This window comes from Accipiter gentilis, chromosome 3 (genome assembly GCF_929443795.1).
Source record: "Accipiter gentilis chromosome 3, bAccGen1.1, whole genome shotgun sequence".
Classification (NCBI taxonomy): domain Eukaryota; kingdom Metazoa; phylum Chordata; class Aves; order Accipitriformes; family Accipitridae; genus Astur; species Astur gentilis.
The window spans coordinates 35255486-35268904 of NC_064882.1; the positions used below are offsets into that span (position 1 = coordinate 35255486).

General features: G+C 37.7%; 1 protein-coding gene across 3 annotated transcripts in view; it reads right to left on the reverse strand.

The window, feature by feature from the left end:
• The window catches only part of JAKMIP1 (janus kinase and microtubule interacting protein 1), a 175348-nt gene that overhangs the window by 78804 nt on the left and 83125 nt on the right, over positions 1-13419 (reverse strand). For all 3 annotated transcript variants that reach the window (XM_049797894.1, XM_049797896.1, XM_049797893.1), the window contains exon 3: positions 11669-11943. In XM_049797894.1, coding sequence (XP_049653851.1) covers positions 11669-11797 — 129 coding nt within the window. In that variant the 5' untranslated portion in view covers positions 11798-11943. The remainder of the gene's footprint in view (positions 1-11668; positions 11944-13419) is intronic.

Genomic DNA, 13419 nt, shown 5'->3' on the forward strand with positions numbered 1-13419 from the left:
GAAAAAAATAAGGAGAAAGGCTTGCTTCTCTATTATAGTATACCAGAAAGGCTATAATGTATTTCATCATGCATAGTGTCAGTAACATCTTCCTACTATCCCTATCACAGTGACTGCCAAAATATGGGCTCCAGGCATGTACTTCTCATCTAAAGCAAAGTCAGAGGCAGATATTTCAGACTTGTGTTTTAACCTTGAGTGGCAATACAAACAGACATACCAAACAGTGCTCCACAGTAGGAGGCTACCGAGCAGTAAGATGTTCGTCACTGTCACAATATTGCTAGTCTGCTTGCATCTATGCTATACAAAGCTGGGATCTGCAGTCATACAATGCATTTAATTTATGCTAAACTAAGCCAGAATTGCAACTTGCCTCAGATTAGTGCAGAAAGGATGAGAGATCTCTATTAATATTCAGACTATCATTTACTATGAGGGTATAATTAAAACAAGGGGGTTTTGCATGGTTCTGGATTCTACAGTCAAAAAAAAAGTAAAGGGTTAATTAAAAGCAATAATACTAGTTCAGGAAAGGCCCAGCAACCTTCATTATTTTGTTTATTGAGGGCAGGTTAGATTTAAACAGGCACTTTTGTCTGTTTGCTTTAGGAAAAATGGGACATCTTAACTCAAAAGTCTCAGACAGAACTCATCCAATGAATCCAAGATTACTACTTAATTTAAGAGTGACCATAAAATGAGACCGACACGTCACTCATCAAACCCACAGCACTGACAGTATGATTTCCAGAGTCTGATCTTCACCTGAAGTCTTCAGGCAGCAAGGACAGCAGACTTTCCCTGTGCAGAAGGTCTTATGATCCTGTTATTTTCAACAGTAACTTTGAGAACGAACCAACTCAAACTTACCCTAGATTTTAAAAAAATAAAATAAAATAAAATGAAAACAGAAAGGAAACAGGCTGGAGCAGGAGAGGCAGGAAAGGTATCTACATTTTCATGAAAGTAATCTTCTAGACACACTGTGGACTAAACATGAGCTGGGAGAGCGCTATAATTACAGCTGTGGAAAAGGTAACAGCTCTGAATCAGACACCATCAGAAGCAGATTTTATTGCACGGATACTGTTACTCTATTCCAGGATGATTCAGCTAACGTATCTTTATGAAGAAAGATTTATTTATATATTCTTCTCCCCAAAGGGTAAGTCTAGCTATCGGAAATTATCTGTAGGAGATAGATACCCATGTTTTATTTCTTCTGGTGGGATGACATTTAGTTCCAAGCCTAGAGTGGCTAGCACTGATTTTCAGTGCTTGCGTTAGGGTACCCAATTCCATAGGAGAGTCTAAGTCTCTCTTGTCCCTGCTCATGGCATGGGAGTTGGACTAGATGGTCGTTAAAGGTCCCTTCCAACCCAAACCATTCTATGATCCTATAAAAAAGCAAAGTCACTTACTCACCTATTTACTATCATAAGTGGATGAGTTTATAGATAAATTTGCAAATGAACCAATACTCGTTATTTACTTAAATCTATTAGTTATCTACTGATGAGCAAAGAAAGTTGAAATGAAGCCAAGCAATGAAACCTAGTAACGATGACACAGGAAAACAAAATGTACAATGGCATATATAAACAAGGTTAATATACCTCCAGAACTACAGGAATTTAAAATTAGTCATATTGTACATAAAGCATGCAATTGAAAGGCAGTTTTCAATATAACACATTAATGAATGTGACTTCCTAAAAGCATTTCTAATATACAAGAAACAGATTCTGAAATTTTGGAGGGGTACTGAGTTACACAAAATGGTATACTTGCCCAAATTTTTCATCTTTCACTGAATTGAGGGAAGGCAACATCTATATGCATTGTTGCTGTCTGTGAGAACGCACATTAAACCATTCAGGGTAACTGAATATTATCATGTATCACTAGTCATTTTACTTAAAAGCTTTAGCAAGAGCAATGTAAAGAAGAACAAGAATCCTTCTAAAACACCTGGATTTTTACACTGCATCTTAAATGCCTACTGCTCCTCATGACCCACTAAAAAAGAGGCCTTTAAAAAGTCTTTTCTTGTCATTGCTTCTTGTCAGAGAAGATGGAAAGTTAGATCTGTCCGCTCAGTCTTCCCCGAAAGCCATAAGCTGTCCTTCCTGCACTCCCTCCATCCCTCTCTCCCGCACACTATGCAGATCTGCACACGTCTGGCTTCCAGAGCAACTGACTGAATGAAAATAGTAGTGTGGCATTTTCCCATATGCCTAAGTCTCAGTTTCAAAAGGAACTTTAAAGCAATTTGTCTTTTTTTTAATTTCCAGCACTCTATTTTTTTATTTTTTTTTAAATGGAGAAAGTTGTTCTGTTCATAGGCAGAATATGAAGCATAACCAAGAAATGAAGCCAATAGGGAAAGAAAATCAGGCAGGATATCAGGGCACCAATAAAACAGGTATTTTCTGCCTTTCTAAATTAAATATTTGATAATCGGTGCACATTGATACAACACTTGCAAAGCAGTAGCTATCTTCTTGGAATAATAATGCCAAACATCACTGCTTCTTCCCTTTCTTATGTCTGAACAGTGCCCAAAAGAAGGATTTTCTTTAAAACAATACGATTATATTATCACAGTGTAATTGCATCTGCTGTTGTTTTCTTTGACAAGATACTTTGCACACTCGAGACAGAAGTCTCACTTTTATGAACTGGAGTCAATGATACAAATTTAAAATCATGCATTTCCTAAAAGGCAATAACCTATTAATCCATATATGGTTCCAAGTGCTACTGAACCACCGCCCCAATAAAAATGTTATGGTAGCAACTTATTAAGGACTACCTCATGTTTTTTGTCTTGCATTTAAATGCAGATATTTTTTATTTGTGGCACAACAGTCAATCACTTGCGGGGCGGGGGGAATACTTTCCACACAGCTTTTTGCCAGGAACTCAGGTTATGGTAGGCAATTTATTGCCAACTGTGAAAAAAGGGAGGTTACTAGGGGTGAGGCCAACAAGCAAAGATGCTACTCTTTATTTTAAAAACCAAATGAAATAGCACCTTTCCTTCAAAAAGAACAAAAGAAGTCTGCATGTTTGGCTTTTTCTAAAAAATATGTCAACTCTACTCCTATTTAAGCACACTTATAGTGTAATCTATTGTCCAGCCAACAGCATCCTTCCTATTAAAATTTCAGTGTGCATTGGATCATGCCATTAAATATCATTCACTTAGGCAAGATTGCTGTAGACATAAGCAACCAAAGATGTGACTATGAAAAATGCAGCCCTAACATGGCCCCACTTTTAGCAACATAATAGTCAAATATTGAGGGGCGGGGAGACACACGACATATTTGTAAAAGCAACCCAAGATACAAGGCACTTGTCACGATTTGCGGAGTTCAGTCTAAATTTTAGCTTCTGCAACAACTACGAACAAACTTTTTAAGGTTTTTGTTTGTTTGTGTTAAGTAATGAGTTTCCTTTCCTGACAAGCTCTCTATTTGCCTACCTCTATTCAATCCCCCTTGCCCATTCCTCATGGATTCCAAGAAGGAAATAATTGGACAACGTTTAACACTTCCACAACGGTTTGCGCAATGCAATTCCAAATTCAAAAGCTCAGTTACACAGTAGATTGTACAGCACAATGAAAACCACATGCTGGGAAGAAAATCTTACATCTTTCTGTATGACCTTGGAAACTCTGCTATTTAAATTACACTAAAGAAATTTACCTTTTAAATATTTGCAAGCTTCAAGGGAAAGGAAAAAAAAAGGTAGATGTTTCTTGGTCTTCCATTTAAAAATATTACTGCATCTACACTAGCTTTCCAAAAATTAATTGAACTGTACTTAGATAACTTGTGCTTGGAGTTAGGGAATATAGAGTCATAAAATAGCTGAGGTTGGAAAGAATCTCCAGAGGTCATCTAGTCCAGCCCTGCTGTCAGCCAGAGCAAGATGCTCTAGACAATGTCCAGTTAGATTTTTAATATTTCCAAGGACATGGCCTTCACAACCTGCCTGAGCAACCTGTTGCAGTGTTCAACCATCTCACAGTAAAAAGCAAAACCAAAATCAAATAAACAAATAAACAACACCCCACCCCTAACTCTTACATTTAAATGGTATTTCTTGTGTTTCAGTTTATGCCCACTGCCTCCTCTCCTTTCACTGGGCACCACTGAGAGTGTCTGGCTCTGTCTTTATTCTTTATCAGGTATCTATACACATTGATAATGTCCTTCCAAGGTTTCTCTTCTCCAGCCTAAACAGTCCCAGCTCTCTCAGCCTTTCCTTGCACATTAGGTGCTCTAAGCCATTCACCATTTTCATAGCCCTTCACTGGATTTGATCCAGCCTGTCCATGTGTCTCTTGTACTGGGGAGCCCAGCACTGGACCCAGCACTCCAGAGGAGGCCTCACCAGTGCTGAGCAGAGGGGAAGGATCACCTCCCTCCAACTGCTGCCGATGCTTTGTCTAATGCAGCCCAGGATACCATCAGCCTTCCTTGCCTCTAGAGCACATTGTTGACTCACGTTTGTTTTCATATACGCTGAGCAGTTTCGTACACTCTAGTTTAACTCCACAGGGATACTTCCATTGCCAGAAAGTTTCCCCAATACTTTTGTACATTCAAAAGCAGGGCCACATAGTCTAATATGAACTGATATTTGGAAGAGAAAGAACATATTCACCAGCATTTTTTTACACTTCTCTTAAAAATCTGAGTTTTCCTTGCTTTTTTAAAAATTAAAGCAATCATCTAACTGTAAGTAAAAGGACAAGAAGTAAAAAAAAGTTGGCAAATTTATCTATCATACTGTGCGACTAAATATGGCTTCACTAATTGCAGCAACATCTACAGCAGTATCTTGAAAAATTTCTTCCCTGCAACAGAGTAGAGCAATCCGAATGTGTTATTCTGGAAAGTGTGTAGAAAAGAACCATTATTTAATACAGTGAAATGACAAGGGACAAAATAACAAAATCAGAAAAAGTAATAATTATCTCTTGTCTTCTCTTTTTGGTATGTTCCTGTACACACAAATTCAACAGTAACCGCAGCTTAAGACTGCTCCAATCATGATAATTTGAAGAATTTCAACAAATTTTAATAGATTATTCTGGGCCTGATGTTGAACATTCCTGAGTACCTTCTGCAAAGTGCTCTGAAACATCACTTCTCCAGGGTAACACAAGGTTTCATTGCTCCATATTCAGAGCCAACTCAATTTACTCTAAATTAGACAGGAAAACACTAGTATTACCAGGTTGTAACCAGACGTACCTAATCATCTTGCTATATCCTTCTGAAATTCCAGTTTGGCAGGTAAATCCTGAACAACTCTTACTTTTCTCCTTCCCTTGTGTTTCTCCAGGCAGCAAAGAAATGCTTCCTTTGAGTACACACCTTCCACCCCACAGCTGGCTAGAAAAGGAAGGTATTGTTGCCTTCCTAGCAATCTTCCTTCAGCAGCGCCAGGGTCAAGGTGTTTAACTGAGTATCTGAAGACTAATGAGCTGTTGCTAGGCCACTGGGAAAGCTCTTCATGAATAGGTATTTGGCACCCGCATCAATCACATCGAAACTGTAGGGGTCACCTCCAGTGAAGCAGCTTTGTTTGCCTGATCTTTTCCTGATTATAAGCTAAAAAGGGCTGATATTGAAATTGGAAAGGAAATCAGCTTTGCAGTCTCTGGTCATATCAGACATCCATTTGGGGGGGGTGGGGTGCAGGTCTAAAAGATTCATCGAGGAGATTTGTAGATCTGCCTGGATCAACTGTAATAGGTCTACACTGGTATGGTGTTCAGGGATGAGGACGGGAAGGAACCACAAAAGCTGAGTCTCTGAAAGGCACTCCAACCACTGCTCCAGTGGGGAGCCGAGCAGGAACAGCAGCAGTAATCAATGTTCCCCAAACACAGACTCACACTTTGGTCTCCATATCAGAGACTACTCAGTCAGTCTGAGGGCACTGGATGACTTATAACTGCTGGACGCCTGAAGCTCCTACTTGGAAGTGACATGGCATAGTGATATACCTTGTAGCTAGAGAAAATTTCTGTGCAACAGGCTAATGTCAGAACAAAAAGATGAAGACACTCAACATGAAAGGTTGATAATTATTTGAACTGATTGGCGTGTCAAGGAGAAATTATCCATCAACCAGATTGCAAGACCTCTGTGCTAAAATGAACAAAATTCTGCTTTCAGGCAACCACTTCGCCGAATCTCCTTCTCCTCTAATAGAGCTTAGAAATGGCAGAAGCAGCAGTCAGGCATGACTCCACCATATCAGACGTTGCTTTGATGGAACTTGTACTCGCTGCTCAGTTACATGGTTTAACCCCAGCCAGCAACTAAGCGCCACACAGCTGCTCACTCACTCCGCAGTGGGCTGGGGGAAGTATTGGAAGGGTAAATGTGAGAAGTAAACTCATAGGCTGAGATAAAAACAGTTTAATAATTAAAAAGAAATAATAATATTTTTAAAAAATTGTAAGGGGGGGGGGGGGGGGGGGGAGGAGAGAGAGGAAAATAAACCCCAAGAAAGACAAGTGATGCAAATGAAAACAATTGGTCACCACGAACAAAATGATGCCCAGCCAGTCCCTGAGCAGCGGTCCTCAGCCAACTTTCCCCCTAGTTTTATCTGCTGAGGATGACATCCTATGGTGTGGAATATCCCTTTGGTCAGTCGGGATCAGCTGTCCTGGCTGTGTCCCCTCCCAACTCCTTGCACCCCCCCAGCCTACTCACTAGTGGTGAGGTGTGAGAAGCAGAAAAGGCCTGGACTCTGTGTAAAAGACTGCTCATCAATAAGGAAAACATCTCTGTGTTATCAACACTGTTTTCAGCACAGACCCAAAACATAGCCCCATACTAACTACTATGAAGAAATTTAACTATCCCGGCCAAAACCAGTACACTCAGTCACTATTTTCCCAGTCCAGTAGCAAGCCTCTAATGCTTGCTTCATTTATCTATGATCTAACTCATTGTTCCTTCTCCACAGCAAAAAGCCTTCTGTGTTCCCTCTTTATTCAGACCACTTTCATAAATATCCTCTTCTTGCATGTCCATTTCCAGTAACAAATGAATTTTAAAAAGCTCTTTTAAAAGAATAAATTAAAAAATCAAGGCACCACATCTACTGCAATCTTTCTTGCCTCAAACATTTCCACTTCTGATAATCTTTTAACCTAAACTCTGAAGATTATGTGACAGTATCAAAGGATCACAGAAAATGTGTTTCTGCTCATATCTGCATATATGAAACTTATCTTTTCCCTGTGCTATATTTGAATCCCCTAAAAACTTCTGAAGACCCCAGTCATTGTCCTTTTATTCCAGATTTAAATAGCTTAGATACATCATTTTATAAGGTACATGAATTTTAAAGGCTCTACTACAGTTCTGAGCAGAATTTTCCCGCATATCACATTGTAACATCAGAGTTTTTTAAGAACTCTTCCACTGTGTTTTCTGTCGACCTCTTCCAACATGATACCATCTAAAAGGTTTAATTATCATACTTTCTTGTTGATTCTTCCAAATTAATCATCAGACAGATATTAAGCTATGATTATGTCTCACTCCTCTCCAGTATCTGTTTTACCCAGGTTAGAAACTGCATTATCATGTCTAGCATAGACACTCATTTAATAATTTTGAATTCTGTTTGAAGTAACACTGCTACGTTTATTCTTAGTAACTTTGTTATTTACTGTCCAATGCTTGACAGATGCCCAAAATTCTCTCGTTTCAGTGATTTTGTTAAGTAATGAAAATTTACATTTATATATCAAGCATAGAGAACAGCTGAATTCAAACACCCTTCAACTGCTGTCAGGAAACAACCTAGCGAAAGGGATGTGTTTCCTTTTAATCCCAGTTAGTAGTGGCAGGAGTAACTATACATGGTTTTACCAATACTTGATCCATTTCCCTGCTCCAAGACGGCTGCCATGTTTCATTCCCGATTACAATACCTAAGTGCCTCCTTGCTATTTAGAACACTCCATATAGTTCAGTAAGTTAACAGGCTCCTTTCTTATTCCATACATAGCAGGCAGGAATAACATTCATTTATATATATATTCAGTATGTCTGGATTCTCAAATCAACAGCTGTATTTAGAGTTCTTCCATACATACTGACCATAACTCTTTTCCATAAATAAAGCTGTTTTGACAGTATGACATGCTACCTCTTTTTTAAAAATTTATTTTCACATGGTGAAAACAAAGAACAAAATGTTACACTAAGTATTGGAAGACTATCTTCTAACATTTGCTAACCCTCTCAGTAGGAATAGGTACTTCGTAGTACTTGTTCCTAAATATTCACAGATCTCAGCACAGGCATTTATAAAACCACTGAGCTGATTCACATTTTTTTCACTCTGATTTCCAAGACCACGCTCATTCACTGCGCCTCCTTGTGCTTACTGCATCGGACTTTGAGGTTCAGTTAGAGCGAGTCCTGCCTCCATTCATGTTAAAAATAAGTATAATTTTTGTGCTTCGGTCAACTCTTTTTGTTACTTGATACCGAAATTTTGGACATCTTCCAACCAAACATTTCCACTAGCAGAGAGAGGGCCGTGTGTGAGCCCATGTTCAGTTCATGCATTTCCTTCTGCAGCCTCTCCATAGATGGCAGCAAACCTACAGTCCCAGGAGGACAAGCTACATATCAACAGGCTGCCCAAACACATCACACAAGTGTTCCCAAAACAAAAGGCAGTAAAAGGGAACTAAGACAGGGCCACAACTTTCGCTTCACCCCTTTGGCAACATAAATGAATCCTCTGCCAGAGACCACCAGCAAGATCCACAGCGATGCATACTCAAAGCACTGCAAACATACCAGTTTTGGATCAGGTATTGCATAAGCATGGAGGAGAACAATTTTACAGGAGAAATTACTTCAAATGGCTCAACAACAAATTAAACAAAGTGAACTGCGAAAATACGCACGAAGTTTTGGACGTCTCTTGCGTAAAACTTTATTTCAGAGAAAACAGTATTTTGCAGGCAGAAGTACATTAAGACTAATTTCCATTTGTGATGTCTCTCATCAGTTAGAAGGTTCTTCCTCAGATAAATCATTAATATAGGCATATACATAAGGGACAAAATAGTTTAGGAGAATTAAATTAAATTAATTGGCCCCACAAGAGTTTGTTACCTTTCCTAATACAGTTTAAGTCCCACAGGCCACAGAGCTGTCTTTCTAGCAGCTTCAATACATTCCCTCTTACCTCTGTGCCAATAAAGCCATCTAATTTATTTAGAATTCTCTAGGCACAGTGGTTTTACTTTTCTGATACAAAGCCATTATTTCTGTTGGTTTTGTTACTTATTTTTAAGCTACAGCCTAAAGAGGAAAAAATCTCTACGGCTTTAATTTACTTATCTTGTCAGTCAAGGCATCCCATATAACTGCTGCACAGACAGAGAGCAGGCTGTTGCCCTGATGGTGGGAAATAAACTACACGGCTCAATTCTAGTTAAATGACTTGGGGCAAACACCACAGTGAAGATGTGGGAAAGAGGCTGAAGACCTCTTCCCCCTCATCCTCCCAGAAATGAACTCCAACAAGCTGCAGGATTTACTATGGACTGCACTTTATATTTAGTAGGATTTTATTGCACTCTGGCTGTAATTTCCTCTTTGTTATTCACCTACGCATTACGTATGGGAGCCCACTCATTTCTCTGCACGTGTATTTTGCACAATACACAGATGTGCGTCCTATAACAACCTCAGTACTCCAGAAAATATGAACTTCTCAAATTGTAGAATGATGAATAGGCAACCAATCTGAAGCAACTCTTACCAGACTGCATATAGGTAAAACAGCAGACTAGTTATAGAACATGTTCCTACAGCTGTCATGATCTTGTAGCTACACTTTATTCTTAGCTGAATCGGAGTTAAACTTGACACTATTACAGCATCAAATTGGAAGCATATCAGGACTAAACTCTTCTTAGTGTTTGTGTAATCTTGTAGATTTTTTTAGAATCTGAGCAATTTAAACATTCAAAATTAATTCATTCTTCTGTCCAAGGTATAAGATAACTTTATAATTATGTGCTGCCTTTAATGCAGTTAAAAGATTATAATAAAATTCACATCTGTATATCTACATAAAAAGTGATACAGAACAAAATAGGAAATAAGATTAAATAATCAAAAAGAAAAATTTACTAATGTAAACGTAATGTACCATTAGCTCACAAGTCTCTTTCCAAACAGAAGCACTGAGACACTAAAAATGACAATGAAATAATACAATTTATCAGCTGGTAAAGTTCAATTTTAGAGGGTATCAGCCACTAGTAAGTTTCATAGTGTGTGGTTTTAAGAAGCAGAAGTAATTTGTGCCACTCTCATTTTGTAATTTATTCTCATTATATCAAAAAAGAGTGGGAGAAGTTGGATGAGGAAGCTAACAGCAAAAAAATCTGACTTTTCTGTTCACTCATCAATACTGCTGACCCTTAAGAAATATGACTTATTGCTTTAGTCTGTGAACAATAAAAATTTCCAAGGCAACACAAATTTAGTTGGCTGATATATACTGAACCTATTGTATCAGTCAAACAAGGATTAAGGCTTTCTTGGGTTTTTTTTCCTCTGCAAGAAATAAATTCTGAAGAGTACATTGGGGGGGGGGGTGTGTGTGTTTGCTTTTTAATTAAAATATGAAAAATAAGACCATTCAAAGCTGAGTATCACACAAGGCTGTTAAAGAAACTAGAACATACAGGAATATTATTATTCAGCTGTTCCAAATTTTACACCGTTATAAAGAAACAAGGCTAGAACAAAGCTATATTATATAAAGTGAACACGTTTTCAGTGCATACTTGTTCCACTGGGAAGTCCTTGAGACTCTTGCAACTACAATGTCACCAAACAAACACAGATATATCCGTCTCCATGTGGATTCATCTCCAGGACTGTCTTGTGCAAAGTCAAATGTACCAACTGAGATTAATAAACTAATAGAATAGAAATAACCTTATTGGCTTGTACATATTTTAAACTGCTACAGAGATATACAAAAGTAAATGCTAATCTTTATACATAGATATGTACTTCATGAATGAACAATTTCTCCTCAATACCTGTTGAACACGTGTGAGATGACAGACAAATATTGATGGATCTGTTTCATTAGCAATGATGCATCATTGAACAGCTCAGAGCAATGGCACACATAACCTCAGCAAATCAAAACAGGACTCCTACACAGATGATTTCCAGTTGATTTACATTCTCCATAGGTATTTAAAGTGACGTGCTTTGAATATGGTGCTGATGTTTGACTTTGAAGACATTTCTTTTTACAACGTGCAGTTTTCAGTGCTAAGATCAAACACAAACTTCTTTGTTGCCTTTAAGTTACACTAAACTAGTGCCATTTGTATTGCTGTGACTGCAGATTTCAGTGACTGGATATTTGGGGATATTTACTTCCTTTTGCACATTATTTAAAAAAGTTGGCACCAATTTCAGTTCATCAGCAGTTCTGATTTCACTTTGTCACATACTTTTCTTAAGTTTAATGCATTTTAGTAGTGAATTATTTTGAGATTCTGCTCGTTTCTAACAGTGCTACTGTTAAGAAGAATGATCACAAAATACAGACAGGCAAATACCTTGCTTTTTTCTTGCTGAAATTCTATCTGGATGTTGGTTAGTTTAGTGCGTAGCTCCTCATTAGCGGCTTGCAGGGCTTCAATCTCCATGTCGGACTTCTCTCCCTTGGCACGACTTTTCTTTGACATAATTATTTTTTAAGTTTAAAATAAATTTTTTGCTCCACACTGAGCTACTGGCTAGTGCCTTCTGCTTTTAGCATTTAAGAGTCATGTAGTATTCAACACAATTTTTCACACAGATCTCTGCCATCGTGGGAGCAGTCTCTCATGTCCTAGAAGAAACAAAGTAGTGGGAACAGAATTAGGCTACAGCATTGAGCAGAATCGAACATCAGACTTGACATCCAGTTTTAAAGCATGCTGAACTTCCTTGTGGTATATACCATATTACGTAGTGTACTAGACTCTGAAAGAAATAGATCAGAAAAGAAGAAGTTACACAATATTTCATCATCTTATCTAAACCCTATCCACTGTAATCTGATGTCCACAGAAATAAAACTCTTTACAGCTATGATAAATATAGCATATAAAAACAGAAATCATATCTTATTCAATGCCTGACTTGGACCGTGCTCAGGATTCCCAAAAGGCACAGAGAGAACCATAAACTATCTGAAGCTGGTGGTGTTTCAGTGGAAATGGCTTCTTTCCTGTAGTAAGAAGAAAGCACTTCTCAATGTATCAGTTATAATTCATAATTGTATTATTCATAATTATCATTGAGTCTCATAGAATCAGGATATATGAAAAGGTATCACAAAACTAGAAAAACATTTTAAAATTACTTCTTAAAAATATCATATATATGAACTGGTTATGCTCAGGGTTGATACTGTTTGAAATGCTCTAATCAAAACATGAAGGTATTCAATTTATTTGCCAGCAGGCCTCTAAGATAAAAGAGTATTCAAGTATTTAAATCAGCTTTATGTAATATTCAAGGAGAATATCAATAGCAGACAAAGAACCCTAATTCCAATAATTAGGAAATCCCACAATTAGTTTCCTTCATTAATTGTTATAAAAGCTTAATCTGTGGCTTTTTTTCCCTCTCTGCTCTCCTCTAAGAATGACCTGGTGCTCCACAAGAACAAACTGAGCAACAAGTGCTATCAATGCTTAGTTAGTTCCCAAACTGACATCCTCTGCTCATTTTAAAGATCCACATAATTTTCATCATTAAAATGCCAACAAAGCAGGGAGGTTCTTACTTTAATACTGAACTACATCCCTGGAGTATTGTATTTCCGAGAAAATTGCTACCAAATTGCCTTCAAACAGTAAATTGCCCTTTGCAACCTACCTCTGCCTGGGTGTTATTTTAGAAATTGTATTAGAATGAAAATCACATGCATTCTTTAGCACATACTTTCTAAGGGGTTAACAACTAATACCCCAGGTGTGTACATCATCTGATAAATTCAACTAAATACATAAGTTTTATTCTCCTCTTTAAGGACTGGTAAATAGAAACCAAGGAGTTGAATATCTTGCTCAAAATGACAGGTCAAATCAGACAAAATGTGACCAGAATTCAGGACACCGGGTCTCAATCTGTTTGACAATATTCCCATGCAGTTCCTTCATTTATAAAAAGCCATTGAAAAAAGACCAACTATACCAATTATTTGCTAAAGTAACTTAAGTAAAATCATTGTTTTCCTTTGTAATATCAGATGCCTTTCCTTCCAAACTTAATAACCTATCAATTTATCCTATGCAATATAATTTAATCTGTTCCTTAA